At 57.8% G+C, this 17,050-nt stretch overlaps 2 protein-coding genes across 2 annotated transcripts; one reads left to right on the top strand and one right to left on the bottom strand.

Moving 5' to 3' along the window:
* Positions 1–771: 771 nt before the first annotated feature.
* Positions 772–7,274, top strand: LOC143696488 (uncharacterized). The gene is made up of 6 exons (XM_077192880.1): positions 772–1,042; positions 1,825–2,001; positions 2,639–2,677; positions 3,799–3,966; positions 5,232–5,273; positions 6,986–7,274. Exons 1-6 carry the CDS (start codon positions 772–774, stop codon positions 7,135–7,137), a joined length of 849 nt encoding a protein of 282 aa, XP_077048995.1. The 3' UTR covers positions 7,138–7,274.
* Positions 7,275–8,919: 1,645 nt separating this feature from the next.
* Positions 8,920–15,618, bottom strand: CKM (creatine kinase, M-type). Its single transcript, XM_077193094.1, is given in 8 exon segments — positions 8,920–9,185; positions 10,003–10,193; positions 11,116–11,214; positions 11,216–11,240; positions 11,875–12,046; positions 12,893–13,025; positions 14,420–14,574; positions 15,354–15,618. Coding segments are annotated over 8 exon segments (1,206 nt in total). The 5' UTR covers positions 15,607–15,618; the 3' UTR covers positions 8,920–9,007.
* Between the last annotated feature and the right edge of the window lie 1,432 nt (positions 15,619–17,050).

Genomic DNA, 17,050 nt, shown 5'->3' with positions numbered 1-17,050 from the left:
CTTGTAGCCCCTCATTTACATCGGGAGGGGGCGGGGCCTAAAAGGGCGTGGTGTGGGCGTGGCTTAATATTGACATTCGCATTTAGCCCCGCCCACTGATGCCCGGAGGAGGGGCGGGGCCTAAAAGGGCGTGGGCGGGGCGTGGCTTAATATTGGAATTCCGTTCTAGTCCCTCCCATTGGGGCTTAAGGGGGTGTGGCGAGAGGCGTGGTGTGGGCGTGGTTTAGCATTGGAATGCCGCCGTAGCCCCCTCAGACCCCAAAATCCCCCCCAAAAAAAGGACGGACCCCAAACCCCCCCCAAGCCCCACCCACGACACCCCCAGACCCCAAAATCCCCCCAACATCCCCTCAAAAGCTCCCCAAAATCCCCCCCAAACCCGCCTCAAAACCTGCCCAAAATCCCCTCAAAACCTCTCCAAAATCACCCCAAAACGCCCTCAAAACCCCCCAAAAGCCCCCGAAAACTCCCCAGAACACCCCAGACCCCAAAGCCCCCTCCAGAGTCCCCTCAAAACCCCAAATCCCCCGATAACTCCTCCAGAACCCCCCGGAATTCTCCATATGCCAAAACTCCCCAAAACCTCTCCAAAATCCCCTCAGAATCCCCCAAAACCGCCCCCAGAGTTCCCCCAAAGCCGCTCCCAAAACCCCCCAAAATCCCCCAAAACCCCCAGATCCCACCCCCCCATAGCCGCGCGATTTCCCGCCTCACATGCAAATGAAGGGGGCGTGGCTTCGCTTCACCCCCTCAACCGTTCCCATAGCGGGCATGGGCGTTGGGGCGTGGCCTCACATAAAAATGGGCGTGGCCATTTCCGCCGTTTCTCCTCCCTCTTCCCCCCCCCCGTTCCGGGGTGGGCGTGGCTCCCCCGCGCGCGGTGGGCGTGGTCCCCCGGCGCACCTGGGTGACGTCAGCGGCGCTCACCTGCGATGGCGGCGGGGCGGCTCCTCCCGCTGCTGCTGCTGCTCCTGGGGGGCCCGGGGGGCTCCGCAACGGCCCCGGAACGGGACCCCCCCCAGCGGCCCCGCCGCCCTCGCCGGTACCGGGGGGACCTGGGGGAATTGGGGGGGCCTGGGGGGGAATTTGGGGGTCCTGGGGGAGTTTGGGGGGGTCCTGGGGGAGTTTGGGGGGTCCTGGGGAAAATTGGGGGAGGTTTGGGGGGGATTTGGGGGGGTCCTGGGGAGGATTTGGGGGGGATTTGGGCGGATCTTGGAGGGATTTGGGGGAGGTTTGGGGGGTGCTGGGGGAGTTTGGGAGGAGTTTGGGGGTCCTAGAGAGGATTTGGGGGAGTTCGGGGGGATCTTGGAGGGGATTTGGGGGGTTCTGGGGAAGGTTTGGGGGGGTCCTGGGGAGGATTTGGGGGAGTTTTGAGGGGTTCTGGGGGAGTGTGGGGGGCGATTTGAGGAGGATTTGGGGGGTCCTGGAGGGGATTTGGGGGTTCCCAGGAAGGGTTTGGGGGTCGGTAACGGGTCCGTGCCCCAAACCGGTGCCGGTTACCGGGGCTGGGGGGGATTTTTGGGGTGAATTTCGGGGTTTTCGGTGTCAATAACGGGTCCGTCCCGCAGCCCGGTGCCGGTTACCGGCGCTCACGGTTCTCGGGGTGGATTTTGGGGTGAATTTCGGGGTTTTCGGTGTCGGTTTCCGCAGCCCGGTGCCGGTTACCGACGCTCACGGTTCTCGGGGTGGATTTTGGGTTGAATTTCGGGGTTTTCGGTGTCGGTTTCCGCAGCCCGGTGCCGGTTACCGGCGCTCACGGTTCTCGGGGTGGATTTTGGGTTGAATTTCGGGGTTTTTGGTGTCAATAACGGGTGTTTTCCGCAGCCCGGTGCCGGTTACCGGCGCTCACCGGCCGCTGCCGCGCCTCCATCCCGCGCTGGTTTTTCAACGCCTCCTCCGGGAGCTGCGAGAGTTTCGTGTTCGGCGGCTGCGGCGGCAACGGAAACAACTTCGGGAGCGAGCGGGAGTGCAGGGAGAGCTGCGGGGACACGGCGGGAACCGGTGAGCACCGGGAATAGCGGGGGATAACGGGGGCACCGGGGGATAACGGGGGGAAACGGGGAATAACGGGGGGACCGGGGAATAACGGGGGGACCGGGGGATAACGGGGGCACCGGGAATAACGGGAGGGGCCGGGAGTTTGGAACATTTTGATGCCCAAACCCCCCCGGTTTGGTGCCGATTTTTCCCTTTTTCCTTTTTTTTTTTCCCCTTTTCCCCCCATTTCCTCCCTTTTTTCCCATTTCCCCCCATTTTTCCCTTTTTTTCCCCCATTTTTCCCCCATTTTCCCAAGTTTTTCCCATCCTCTCCCATTTCCTCCCTTTTTTCCCTTTTTCCCATTTTCTCCCCATTTTCTCCCCCACTTTCCCCCATTTTTCCCATTTTTTCTCAATTTTTCCCCATTTCCCCCCATTTTCCCCTTTTTCCCCCATTTTCCCCCATTTTCCCTTTTCTTCCCCCATTTTCCCCCATTTTTCACCCATTTCCCCCCATCTTCTCTCCATCTTTCCCTTTCCCATTTTTCCATTTTTTCCTTTTTAAATTTTTTTTCCCTTTATTTCCCCATTCCCCCCCCAATTTTTCCCATTTTTCCCATTTTTCTCATTTTTTTCTCATTTTTTCCCCATTTTTCCGCAGCTCTCTCCAGCCCTGTCACCACCAATTCCTCCTTAGCAGGTAACTCCAGATCTGGGGGGATTTTGTGAGGATTCGGTGCAAATTTCAGCAGAAATTCTGATTGTTGAAGGGTTTGGTTAGAAATTCAACCAGAAAATTTGAATTTCAAAGGGATTTGCTGTGAATCTAAGTACGAATTTGGAATTTTGAACGGATTTGGGATGGATTTTAGCAGGAAATTTGGAATTTTGAATGGATTTGGTGCCAATTTAAGTGAAAATTCTGAATTTTGAGTGGATCAGGGCCAGAATTCCCTGGAAATTTTGGATTTTGAAGTGGGAATTTCTGGATATTTTGAAGTGGGAATTTTTGGATTTTAAAGGAAAATTTTGGATATTTTGAAGTGGGAATTTCTGGATTTGAAGTGGGAATTTCTGGATTTGAAGTGGGAATTTCTGGATATTTTGAAGTGGGAATTTCTGGATATTTTGAAGTGGGAATTTTTGGGTTTTAAAGGGAATTTCTGGATGTTTTGAAGTGGGATTTTTTGGATATTTTGAAGTGGGAATTTCTGGATATTTTGGAGTGGGAATTTTGAATTTTGAAGTGGGAATTTCTGGATATTTTGAAATGGAATTTTTGGATTTTAAAGGGAAATTTTGGATATTTTGAAGTGGGAATTTCTGGATATTTTGGAGTGGGAATTTTGAATTTTGAAGTGGGAATTTCTGGATATTTTGAAATGGGAATTTTTGGGTTTTAAAGGGAATTTTTGGATATTTTGGAGTGTGAATTTTGGATATTTTGAAATGGGAATTTTTGGGTTTTAAAGGGAATTTCTGGATGTTTTGAAGTGGGATTTTTTGGATATTTTGAAGTGGGAATTTCTGGATATTTTGGAGTGGGAATTTTGAATTTTGAAGTGGGAATTTCTGGATATTTTGAAATGGGAATTTTTGGGTTTTAAAGGGAATTTTTGGATATTCTGGAGTGTGAATTTCTGGATATTTTGAAGTGTGAATTTTGGATATTTTGAAGTGGGAATTTTTGGGTTTTAAAGGGAATTTTTGGATATTCTGGAGTGTGAATTTCTGGATATTTTAAAGTGTGAATTTTGGATATTTTGGAGTGTGAATTTCTGGATATTTTGGAGTGTGAATTTCGGGATATTCTCCCCCCAGACCTGTGCTCGGCCCCCCCTGTCACGGGCCCGTGCCGCGCCGCGTTCCCGCGCTGGTTTTACGTCCCCGCAGAGAAATCCTGCCGGGAATTCACCTACGGCGGCTGCCGCGGCAACGCCAACAACCACCGGGACGAGCGCGAGTGCCTGCGGCGCTGCCGGCCCCAGGGTGAGCGAAACGCACCCAAAAACTGCCCAAAAACAGCCCAAAAACTGCCCCAAAAACAGCCCAAAAACCGCCCAAAAACTGCCCCAAAACTGCCCAAAAACCACCCCAAAAACCACCCCAAAATCTGCCCCAAAATCCGCCCCAAAAACCGCCCCAAAACCGCCACAAAACTGCCCCAAATCCGCCCCAAAAAACGCCCCAAAACCGCCCCAAAAACTGCCCAAAAACAGCCCCAAAACTGCCCCAAAAACCGCCCCAAAACCGCCCCAAAACCAGCCCAAAAACCGCCCTAAAAACTGCCCCAAAAACCGCCCCAAAACCGGGCCCAAAAGCCACCCCAAAAACCGCCCCAAACCACCCCAAAAACCGCCCCAAAACAGCCCCAAAATCACCCCAAAAACCGCCCCAAAAACCGCCCTTAAAACCACACCCAAAACTGCCCCAAAAACCGCCCCAAAAACCCCCCAAAACCGCCCCAAAAACCGCCCCAAAACTGCCCCAAAACTGCCCCAAAACCGCCCCAAAAACAGCCCCAAAACCGCCCCAAAACCAGCCCAAAACCCGCCCTAAAAACCACACCCAAAGCTGCCCCAAAAACCGCCCCAAAATCCCCCCCAAAACCGCCCCAAAAAGTGCCCAAAAACTGCCCCAAAACTGACCCAAAAACCGCCCCAAAAACCGCCCCAAAGACGCCCCAAAACTGCCCAAAAACCGTCCCAAAAACTGCCCCAAAACCCAGCTGGGAGCTGGAGAAACCGGAGGGGAAAAAAGGCCCCAAATTTAGAAAAAATGGTGAAAAAAACTGGCGTGAAAATCGGGTTTTTAAAAATTCCCTGAAATTGCCCCCCAAAGTTTTCCCAGAGGTTCCCAAAAATTTGCCTGAAAATCCACTGAAATTTGCTCCAAAAGTCCCCACAAAATTTGCTCCAGAATTTGCCCCGAACTTCCCCAAAACTTTGTCCCAAAATCTGCCCTGAAATCCCCCAAAAATTTCCCCAAAATTTGCTCCAAAATTCCCCAAATATTTGCCCCAAAATCCCCCCCAAATTTACCCTACAATTCCCAAATATTTGCCCCAAAATTCCCCCAGAAATTGCCCTAAAATTTGCCCCAAACTTCCCCAAAATTTACTCTGAAATTCCACTAAAATTTCCTTCAAAATTCCCAAAAATTTGCCCTAAAATTTGCCCCAAAAATTGCCCCAAAATCCCCCAAATTTGCCCCAAATTTGCCCCCAGTCTGAGCTCCCCCCGTTTCTCCCCCAGGCGATTTCAGCGATGAATTCCGGAGATTCTTCTCCTCCAAAGGTGAGGTCTGGGTGTCCCCAGATGTCCCCAAATCCCCCCCGAATGTCCCCAAATCCTCCCCAGTGTCCCCAGATCCCCCATGAATGTCCCCAAATCCTCCCCAGTGTCCCCAAATGTCCCCAAATCTCCTCTGATTGTCCCCAAATCCCTCCCAGTCCCCCAGTGACCCCAAATGTCTCCAGACGCCCCCTGAATGTCCCCAAATCCCTCCCAAATGTCCCCAAACCCCTCCCAAATGTCCCCAAATCCCCTCACAGCGCCCTCCCAGTGTCCCTGTCCCCATTCTGGGGTGTCCCTGACCCCGTTTCTGTCCCCCCAGGGGCCGTTTTGGGGTCTCTGGTGGCCCTGGTGGCCCTGGGGCTGTCCCTGGGTGTCCCTGTCCCCATTTTGGGGTGTCTCTGACCCCGTGTCTGTCCCCAGGGCTGGCCCTGGTGGCGCTGCTGGCCCCGGCGCTGGCCCTGGGTGTCCCTGTCCCCATTCTGACCCCGTGTCTGTCCCCAGGGCTGGCCCTGCTGGCCCTGCTGGCCCCAGCGCTGGCCCTGGCCCCATTCTGGGGTGTCCCTGTCCCCATTTTGGGGTGTCCCTGTCCCCGTTCTGACCCCATTCTGTCCCAGGGCTGGCCCTGGGTGTCCCTGTCCCCATTCTGTCCCCATTCTGACCCCGTTCTGACCCCATTCTGTCCCCCAGGGCTGGCCCTGGTGTCCCTGGTGTCCCTGGCCCCATTTTGGGGTGTCCCTGTCCCCATTTTGGGGTGTCTCTGACCCCGTGTCTGTCCCCAGGGCTGGCCCTGGTGTCCCTGCTGGCCCTGCTGGCCCTGCTGGCCCCGGCGCTGGCCCTGGCCCTGTTCTGACCCCATTCTGTCCCCAGGGCTGGCCCTGGTGTCCCTGCTGTCCCTGGGTGTCCCTGTCCCCATTTTGGGGTGTCTCTGACCCCATTCTGTCCCCAGGACTGGCCCTGGTGTCCCTGCTGGCCCTTCTGGCCCTGCTGGCCCCGGCGCTGGCCCTGGCCCCATTTTGGGGTGTCTCTGACCCCGTTTCTGTCCCCAGGGCTGGCCCTGGTGTCCCTGCTGGCCCTGCTGGCCCTGGCACTGGCCCTGTCCCCATTTTGGGGTGTCCCTGTCCCCATTCTGTCCCCATTCTGTCCCCAGCGCTGGCCCTGGGTGTCCCTGTCCCCATTTTGGGGTGTCCCTGTCCCCATTCTGACCCGTGTCTGTCCCCAGGGCTGGCCCTGCTGGCCCTGCTGGCCCCGGCGCTGGCCCTGGGTGTCCCTGTCCCCATTCTGACCCCGTTCTGACCCCGTGTCTGTCCCCAGGGCTGGCCCTGGTGGCCCTGGGTGTCCCTGTCCCCATTCTGTCCCCATTCTGACCCCATTCTGTCCCCAGGGCTGGCCCTGCTGGCCCTGCTGGCCCTTCTGGCCCCGGCGCTGGCCCTGGGTGTCCATGGGTGTCCCTGTCCCCATTCTGTCCCCATTCTGTCCCCATTCTGACCCCGTGTCTGTCCCCAGGGCTGGCCCTGGTGTCCCTGCTGGCCCTGCTGGCCCTGCTGGCCCCGGCGCTGGCCCTGGCCCCATTTTGGGGTGTCCCTGTCCCCATTTTGGGGTGTCTCTGACCCGTGTCTGTCCCCAGGGCTGGCCCTGGTGTCCCTGCTGGCCCTGCTGGCCCTGCTGGCCCCAGCGCTGGCCCTGTCCCCATTCTGACCCCATTCTGTCCCCAGGACTGGCCCTGGTGTCCCTGCTGGCCCTGCTGGCCCTGCTGGCCCCAGCGCTGGTCCTGGCCCGCAGCCGCTGCCGGGCGAAGCCGCGAGCGCCGGGAGCCGCCGGGGGCGAGGACCGCGAGTGCCTCATGAAGGAGCCGTACCCGGCCTGAGCGCCCCAAAAAGCCCCGAAATCGCCCCAAAAACCGGCCCGGGAAATGCACGGCAGCGGCCCCGAAATGGCCCCGTCCCCGAGCCCGAGAATCATCCGTGCGCCCATTTTCTAGTGATTGCTTTTGTGGGGGAAAAAGGGGATTTTGGGGAAGGGGGGGGGTGGGGGGGGGGGGGAACCCTAAAAAAACCTCAAAAAAACCTCAAAAATACTCCCAAAAAAATCCACAAAAAAAACTCTAAAAAAAATCTCTGAAAAATCAAGAAATATCCCCCCAAACGACCCAAAATTCAGCCCCAAAATCCCCGTCCCTGAGCCATTCCTGACACTGATTTTTAGTGATTTTTGTAGGGAATAAATGGAATTTTGGGGGAGGGCGGGTGGGGGGAAAAACCCTAAAAAAAAACCTCAAAAAAACTCCCAAAAATCCACAAAAAAAAAACCCTCTAAAAAAATCCTAAAAAATCTAAAAAAAAAAAAAAACACAAAAAAAACCTCTAAAGAAATCTCTGAAAAATCAAAAAATATCCCCCCAAAAATATAAAAAATATCCCCCAAAAGACCCAAAATTCAGCCCCAAAATCCCCGTCCCTGAGCCATTCCTGACACTGATTTTTAGTGATTTTTGTAGGGAATAAATGGAATTTTGGGGAAGGGTGGGTGAGGGAAAAAACCCTAAAAAAACCCCAAAGAATCCCCAAAAAAATCCATTAAAAATCTCCAAAAAATCCCTGAAAAAGTTGGGGCATCCTCCCCCTTTTCCCACCCGGATTTTTGGGGTTTTTTTGGTTTTTTTGGGGTCCCCACCCCCCGTGTTTTTGTGATTTTGGGGGGAGGGGGGAATTTGTGATTTTTGGGTCGAATCGAGGCGATTTTGGGGTTCGGGAATAATTCGGGGAGGGTTTTTTTTACATTCCAGGGATTTGTTGGAATAAAGGGAAAATCGGAACCCCAGAAACCCCAAATTCCTGAGCAGCTCCCCCAAAAAATCCAAACCTCTGAGTCCCTCCCCTTGATCTGGGGAAAAATGGGAATTTTGGGGGAAAAATGGGAATTTTGGGGAGAAAAAATGGGATTTTTTTAGGGGTAGAATGGGGTTTGGGAGGAGGAAAAATGGGATTTGGGCAAAAAAGGGATTTTTTGGTTGGAAAATGGAATTTTTGGGGAAAATGGGGTTTTGTGGGGGAAAATGAGGGTTGGGAAGGGGAAAAATGGGGTTTTTTGGGGGAAAAAAACGGATTTTTATGGGGAATAAATGGGATTTTTTTTTTAGGGGTGAAATGGGGGTTTTGGGGGGAAAATCGGGTTTGGGGTGTGAGGGGGAAAAAAGGGATTTTGGGGGAAAAAATGTGGGGTTTGGGAGGGGTCAAATTGGCACCGCCCCCTCCCCAGATTGGAACCCCCGACCATATTGGGGTCGTTATTGGGGAGTTCTGGGGGATCCCCAGGGGTCGAGAGGGGTCTGGGGGAGATTTTGGGGTCCCCAGGAGGACCCGAGGGACCCTTGGGGGATGTGGGGGTCGCTGTGAAATTCCCGGGACCCCCAAATTTGGCGTCGCCCCCTCCCCAAATTGGAACCCCCAACCATGGTGGGGACCAGCAGCGTTTATTGGGGGGGTTCTGGGGGGTCCCCGGGGGTCGAGAGGGGTCTGGGGGAGCTTTTGGGGTCCCCAGGAGGACCCGAGGGACCCCTGGGGGATGTGGGGGTGGCTGTGAAATTCCCGGGACCCCCCAGTTTGGCGTCGCCCCCCTCCCCAAATGCGAAAGGCGAGCGCGGCCGGGACCAACCAAGGGCGTTTATTGGGGCCGCTCTGGGGGGATTTGGGGAGGGTCTGGGGGGGCTCGGGGGGCCCCCCGCGCCGCCCCCTCCCCTATTTCTGGGCCGGGATCATGTCGTCGATCGGCTGCTTCTGCTCCAGCTTCTTCTCCATCTCCACCATGAGCTTGACGCCGTCCACCACCATCTGCACCTGCTCCACCTCCGAGAAGCCCAAGCGGTCGGCGTTGGAGATGTCGAAGACGGCGCCCACAGCGGCCGTGTCCACCCCCGCCTGGACGGACGGACAGACAGACGGGGGGTCAATGAGCCATGGACAGACACGGACACCACTGACCACTCCTGAGCACCCACTGACCACCCATTGACCATCCCCTGTCTGATGGTCCCACAGCCGCCATGTCCACCCCGCCTGGACGGACGGACAGATGGACAGAGGGACAGAGGGGGGGGACATCAGTGAGCCATGGACAGCCAGGACACCACTGACCACTCCTGAGCACCCATTGACCACTCATTGACCACTCATTGACCACTCATTGACCACCCATTGACCATCCGGGGTTTGATGGTCCCACCGCAGCCGTGTCCACCCCGCCTGGACAGACGGACGGACAGAGGGACAGACAGGGGGGGTCAGTGAGCCATGGACAGACATGGACAGCCAGGACACAGCTGACCACTCCTGAGCACCCATTGACCACTCAGTGACCACCCATTGACCATCCCCTGTCTGATGGTCCCACCGTGGCCGTGTCCACCCCGCCTGGACGGACAGACAGACAGACGGGGGGGGTCAGTCAGCCACGGACAGCCAGGACACCACTGACCACCCATTGACCACCCACTGTCCACTCCTGGCCATCCCCTGTCCGTGTGTCCTCCACAGGGTCCCTCTCCTGTCCCCACCCCATCCCAGGTGATTTTGGGGCGGTCACTCTTTCCCCGAGGTGAATTTTGGGATCTCCCCGCCCATCCCAGGTGAATTCTGGGATGGGATTCTCCCCCCAGGTGAATTTTGGGATGGGATTCTCCCCCCAGGTGAATTCTGGGGTGTCCCCCGCCCGCCCCAGGTGCCCTGGGCTCCCACCTGTGCCGCGTTTCTGCAGGCGCAGGCGCTTGAGGATCTCCTCGAACTTGGGGTGCTGGCTCAGGTGCTGCAGGCGCACGTGGACGCCGCCGCGCAGCCCCGTGCCCAGGTTGGACGGGCAGGTGAGGATGTAGCCCAGGTGCTCCGTCCACATGAACGGGTGCCCGGCCTTCTTGAAGATCTCCTCGATCTGGGGACACGCAGGGGACAGAGGTTGGGGACGCCGGGGTGGTGGCGCCTGTGGCCGGTGGGGGAACACCTGGGGCACACCTGGGGCACACCTGGGGCACACCTGGGGCACACCTGGGGCACGGCCAGGGCACACCTGGGGTGCTCAGGGTTGTGGGTGGCACCTCAAATGTCACCTCAATGTCCTCAAATGCCACCTGTCCCCAAATGCCACCTGTGCCCAAAGCCACACCTGTCCCCAAAGTTCTCCTTGTCTCCAAAGTGCCCTCAATGTCCCCAGAGTGTCACCTGTCCCTGAAGTTCTCCTTGTGCCCAAAGCCTCACCTGTCCCCAAAGTTCTCCAATGTCCCCAGTGTTTTCTGCCCCCAAAAGTTCTCCTTGTATCCCAAAGTGTCACCTGTCCCCAGGTGTCCCCAGGTGTCCCCAAGACCCTCAGGACCCCAGAACCTTCCAGGACCCTCCTGAGACCAACACCTCCCTCCCACTGTCCCCCTTCTCCACGGAGATGTGACCCCAAACCCTCCATCCCCAAACCCTCAGTGTCCCCAAGTGTCCCCAGGTGTCCCCAAGTGTCCCCAAGTGTCCCCAGGTGTCCCCCCTGACCTTCTTGAGGCCGACGCAGAAGCGCCGGAACACCTCCTGCATGTTCCTCCGTTCTCCATGGAGATGGGACCCCAAAACTCCTCCATCCCCAAATCCCCCGGGTGTTCCCAAACCCTCTGTGTCCCCAGATGTCCCCAAGTGTCCCCGACCTTCTTGAGGCCAACGCAGAAGCGCCGGAACACCTCCTTCATGTTGCCGCCCTTCTCCATGGAGATGGGACCCCAAACCCTCCATGTCCCCAAATCCCCCCGGATGTCCCCAAACCCTCCGTGTCCCCAAGTGTCCCCAGATGTCCCCAAGTGTCCCCAGGTGTCCCCGACCTTCTTGAGGCCGACGCAGAAGCGCCGGAACACCTCCTTCATGTTGCCGCCCTTCTCCATGGAGATGACGCGCAGGTGATCCTCCTCGTTCACCCACACACAGGAACGTTTTGTTGTCGTTGTGCCTGGGGGGACACCCAGGGGACATTGGGGACACCCAGGGGACATTGGGGACACCCAGGGGACATTGGGGACACCGGGGGGACACCGGGGGGACACCCCCAGAGCCTCCCGAGAGGGGAGACCCCCATAATGGGGGACATCAGGGGACACTGGGGACATTGAGGGGACACCGGAGGGACACCTCAGCACTTCCCAGGCACCCCCAGGTGTCCCCAGGAACCCCCCAGGTGTCACCAGGTGCCCCCAGGAACCTCTGAAGTGCCCCCAGGTGCCCCCCAGGTAGCCCAGATGACCCCTATGTGCCACAAGGTGTCCCAAGTGCCCCCAAGAACCCCCCAGATACCCCTCATGCACCCCGAACTGCCCCAAAACGCCCCTAGGGACCCCCCAAACACCCCCTAGGTACTCCAGGCGCCCTTCAGGTGCCACAAGGTGTCCCCAAGTGTCCCCGGGGCACCCACAGGAACCTCCCAGGTGCTCCCAGGAATCTCCCAGGTGCCACAAGGTGCCCCAAAACCCCCCCAAGGACCCCCCAAACAGCCCCCAGGTGCCACAAGGTGCCCCAAAAACCCCCTCAAGGACCCCCCAAACAGCCCCCAGGTGCCCCCAGGTGCCCAGGTTCCCCCAGGTGCCCACCAGATGCCGCGGGCGTCGGGCCAGTCGCGGGCCATGCCCGAGGCCAGCAGCAGGGGTGACACGGGTTTGTCGAACAGGAAGTGGTCGTCGATGAGCTGCTGCTGCTCCTGCTCCGTCATGGCCTTCAGCGGGTAGTACTTGCCCTTGAACTCCCCCTCCAGGCTGTTCAGGGCTGCCCGGGGCGGGGTCAGCACCTGGGCGTGCACCTGGACACGCCCAGGACACGCCCGGGACACGCCCGGGACACGCCCGGGACGGACTGGCCACGCCCATCCATCCATCCCAAATTCATCCCCAAATTCATCGCCAAATCCATCCCCAAATTCATCCCAAATTCATCCCCAAATTCATCCCAAATTCATCCCCACATTCATCTCAAATCTATCCCAAATCCACCCCAAATTCATCCCCAAATTCATCCCAAGTCTACCCAAATTCATCCCAAATCCATCCCCAAATCCACCCCAAATTCACCCCAAATCCACCCCGAATTCATCCTCAAATCCATCTCAAATTCACCCCAAATTCATCCGAAATCAATCTCAAAGCTATCCACAAACCTCACCTGGACACGCCCAGGACACACCCAGGACAGACTGGCCACGCCCATCCATCCCAAATCCACCCCAAATTCATCCCAAATCCATCCCAAGTCCCCCCCAAATTCACCCCAAATTCATCTCAAATCCATCCCAAATCCACCCCAAATTCATCCCCAAATCCATCCCCGAATTCATCCCCAAATCCACACCAAATTCATCCCAAATCCACCCCAAATTCATCTCAAATCTATCCCAAATCCACCCAGGCCACGCCGACGCTGGCCACACCCATTTCTGACCCCGCCCACGACCCCACCCCACTCCAGCTCCACCCACATTCTGAGCACACCCAATCTGACCCCACCCATTTCCTGATCGCACCCAATCCAACCTCAACCGTCCCACACCACCCTTGCAAGCCACGCCCAGCGGACCACGCCCCTTTAGGCCCCGCCCCTTTAGGCCCCGCCCCTCACCTGTGACTGACAGCTTCTCGATGGCGCGGCGCTCGCCGCGGCTGCAGTGGGGGGGCAGCGAGTAGCCCTTGATGCTGCGGCCGGTGCGCACGCGGCTGCTCAGCACGTACTTGGGGTCCAGGTCCTCCCCGCCCTGGGGAGCCCCGAAAACCGGGTCAGGGACACCCCAAAAATACCCCAAAATCACCCCAAAACAACTCAAAAAATTCCGTTCAAAATAACCCAAAAGCTCCCAAAATATCAACCTGAAATCCTCCCCTGAGAGCCCTGCAATGCTCAGCACGTACTTGGGGTCCAGGTCCTCCCCACCCTGGGGAACCCCAAAAATAGGGTCAGGGACATCCCAAAAATACCCCAAAATCACCCCAAAAAACCTCAAAAAATTCCGTTCAAAATAACCCAAAAACTCCCAAAATATCAACCCGAAATCCTCCCCTCTGAGAGCCCCGCAATGCTCAGCACGTACTTGGGGTCCAGGTCCTCCCCGCCCTGGGGAGCCCCCAAAACGGGGTCAGGGACACCCCAAAATCACCCCAAAAACCTCAAAAAATTCTGTTCAAAATAACCCAAAAACTCCCAAAATATCAACCTGAAATCCTCCCCTGAGAGCCCTGCAATGCTCAGGACGTACTTGGGGTCCAGGTCCTCCCCACCCTGCACCCTAAAAATAGGGTCAGGGACACCTGAAAATACCCCAAAATCACCCCAAAAATATCCCCAAAATCACCTCAAAAATCCCACTCAAAATACCCCAAATATACCCCAAAAAGCCCCAAAAAATCCCCCCAAGCCCTCCTGGAGTCGCCCCATGGTGGCCCTGCCACCCCTTCCCTGCCCTCCCCAGACCTCTGGGGACCCTCCGAGATTTCGGGGACCCCTCCCAAATTGTGGGGACTCCCCCAGATTTTGGGGACCCCTCCCAAATTTTGAGACCCCGCCCCCCAAAATTTCGGGGTCGTCCCCACCCTGAGCTTCTCCTGATCGAGGTCAGTTTTTGTTGGTGGCTTTGTGGTGTCACCCCATGGTGGCCCTGTCACCCCATGGTGGCCCTGTCACCCCTTCCCTGCCCTCCTGAGACCTTTAGGAACTCCCCCAAATTTCGGGGACCCCTCCCAAATTTCGGGACCCCCCCAAATTTTCGGGGTCCTCCCCACCTTGAGGCTCTCCTGGTGGAGGTTGGTGTGGTTCTTGCTTGTGGTGTCACCCCATGGTGGCCCTGTCACCCCATGGTGGCCCTGTCACTCCTTCCCTGCCCTCCTGAGAGCCCTGGGGACCTCCCCAAATTTTGGGGACCCCTCCCAGATTTTGGAGACCCCTCCCAATTTTCGGGACCCCCCCAAATTTTCGGGGTGCCCCCATCTTGAGGTTCTCGTGGTTGAGGTCGGTGCGGTGCTCGTTGGTGGTGTCACCCCATGGTGGCCCTGTCACCCCATGGTGGCCCTGTCACTCCTTCCCTGCCTTCCTGAGACCTTTAGGAACCCCCCCCAGATTTTGGGGACCCCTCCCGGATTTTGGGGACCCCCTGACCTTGAGGTTCTCGTGGTTGAGGTCGGTGCGGTGCTTGTCCGTGGGTTTGTAGCCCCCGTGCCTGTCCTGGATCACAGGGTCAAAGAGCTCCTTGAAGACCTCGTAGGACTCCTCGTCCCCGGCCACGCAGCCCACGGTCATGATGAACGGGTGACCTGCGGGTCAGGGGTCACGGGGGGTCACGGGGGGTCACTGGGGGTCACTGGGACCAGTACGGGACTGGGATTGGCTACTGGGACCTGGGGAGGGGTCTCTGGCCCCATGGATGGGTTGAGGACCCCAAGGATGGATTGAGGACCCCATGGATGGGTTGAGGACCCTGTGGACAATTTGAGGATCTCTTGGATGGGTTGGGGACCCCATGGACCATTTGGAGACCCCCAGGGTGGGCTGAAGACCCCATGGGCAGTTTGGGGACCCCTTGGGTGGTCTGGGGACACCAAGGATGAGTTGCAGACCCCATGGATGGTCCGGAGACCCCAAGGATGGATTGAGGACCCCCGGGGTGGGCTGGGGACCCCATGAAGGTGCTGATGACCCCTCAGGTGGGCTGGGGACCCCATGAAGGTGCCGATGACCCCATGGAGGTGCTGATGACCCCATGAAGGTGCCGATGACCCCATGAAGGTGCCGATGACCCCTCGGGTGGGCTGGGGACCCCATGAAGGCACTGATGACCCCATGGAGGTGCTGATGACCCCATGAAGGTGCCGATGACCCCATGAAGGTGCCGATGACCCCATGGAGGTGCCAATGACCCCATGGAGGCGCCGATGACCCCATGAAGGTGCCAATGACCCCATGGAGGTGCCGATGACCCCATGAAGGCGCTGATGACCCCACGAAGGTGCCAATGACCCCATGAAGGTGCCTGGGGACCCCATGGAGGTGCCGATGACCCCTCGGGTGGGCTGGGGACCCGCCGAGGACGCACCGGGGTTGTCCACGCCGGTCTGGATGACGTCGTCGAGGGTGAAGCCGCTGGGCGTCTCCTTGTCGCGCAGCTTGGCGTACAGGGCGGGCGTCAGCACCTTGGCCATGTGGTTGTTGTGCTTGGACAGGTCCGGGAACTCCTCCTCGGCAGAGAACTTGAGCTTGTACTTGTTGTGGGTGTTGCTGAACGGCATGGTGGCACTGCGGGGACACAATGGGGACACAATGGGGACATGGGGACACCATGGGGACATGGGGACACAATGGGGACATCATGGGGACACCATGGGGACATGGGGACATCATGGGGACAGGTCTGGGATCTCCTCCTCGGCAGAGAACTTGAGCTTGTACTTGTTGTGGGTGTTGCTGAACGGCATGGTGGCACTGCGGGGACACAATGGGGACATGGGGACATGATGGGGACACCATGGGGACATCATGGGGACATCATGGAGACATGGGGACACCATGGGGACAGGTCTGGGATCTTCTCCTCAACCCAGAACTTGAGCTTGTACTTGTGGGTGTTGCTGAACGGTATGGTGGCACTGCGGGGACACAATGGGGACATGGGGACATGATGGGGACACCATGGGGACATCATGGACACCATGGGGACAGGTCTGGGAACTCCTCCTTGGTAGAGAACTTGAGCTTGTGCTTGTTGTGGGTGTTGCTGAACGGCATGGTGGCACTGCGGGGACACAATGGGGACATGGGGACATCATGGGGACACCATGAGAACATCATGGACACCATGGGAATGGGGACACAGGGACATGGGGACAGGTCTGGGATCTTCTCCTCAACCCAGAACTTGAGCTTGTACTTGTGGGTGTTGCTGAACGGCATGGTGGCACTGCGGGGACACAATGGGGACATCATGGGGACACCATGGGGACATGGGGACATCATGGAGACATGGGGACACCATGGGAATGGGGACACCATGGGGACAGCACCAGGATCTTCTCCTCAACCCAGAACTTCTGCTTGTGCTTGTTGTGGGTGTTGCTGAATGGCATGGTGGCACTGCGGGGACATCATGGGGACATCATGGGGACACCATAGGGACATCATGGGGACATGATGGGGACAGTCATGGGGACATGGTGGCACTGCAGGCACAGCCAGGTGCCAGGGTCACCATGGACATGGAGGACATGGAGGACATGGAGGACATGGGGACAGCCAGGTGACAGATGGCACAGCCAGGTGACAGAGGGGACATGGAGGACACGGAGTGGGGGGGCTCGGGGGCGTGTCCTTCGGGGGGCGTGTCCTGCAGGGAGGGGGCGTGGCCGCCCCGCTCCGCTCCTTGTTCGGGCCGGGGCTATTTATAGCCCGGGGGGGAGGGGCGGGACCGGGGGGCTCGGGGGGGTCCCGGTGCCACCGAGGGGGGCGGGGCCCGGTCCCAGTCCCGAATCCCAGTCCCGAATCCCAGTCCCGAATCCCGGTGCTGGTCCCGGTCCCAAATCCCGGTCCCAAATCCCAGCCCCTGTCCCGGTCCTGGTCCCGGTCCCAAATCCCGGTGCTGATCCCGAATCCTGGCCCCGACCCCAAACCCAGTCCCGAATCCCGGTGCCGGTCACGGTGACACCGAGGGGGGGACAAGTCCCGGTTCCGGCCCCAGACCCAAATCCCGGTCCCAAATCCCCGTCCCAAATCCCGGTGACACCGAGGGGGGGACAAGTC

The sequence above is a fragment of the Agelaius phoeniceus genome, chromosome 36 (assembly GCF_051311805.1).
Source record: "Agelaius phoeniceus isolate bAgePho1 chromosome 36, bAgePho1.hap1, whole genome shotgun sequence".
Classification (NCBI taxonomy): domain Eukaryota; kingdom Metazoa; phylum Chordata; class Aves; order Passeriformes; family Icteridae; genus Agelaius; species Agelaius phoeniceus.
The sequence above is the reverse complement of the archived record's forward strand: the minus strand, read 5'-3'. Positions and strand labels throughout refer to the sequence as shown.

Coding starts and splice junctions, on each gene's coding strand:
- LOC143696488 (XM_077192880.1), top strand. CDS start 772: ATGGGCGTTGGGGCGTGGCCTCACATAAAAATGGGCGTGGCCATTTCC. Junction 2,002..2,638: donor CGGGGACACGGCGGGAACCG/GTGAGCACCGGG, acceptor ATTTTTCCGCAG/CTCTCTCCAGCCCTGTCACC. Junction 3,967..5,231: donor GCGGCGCTGCCGGCCCCAGG/GTGAGCGAAACG, acceptor TTTCTCCCCCAG/GCGATTTCAGCGATGAATTC.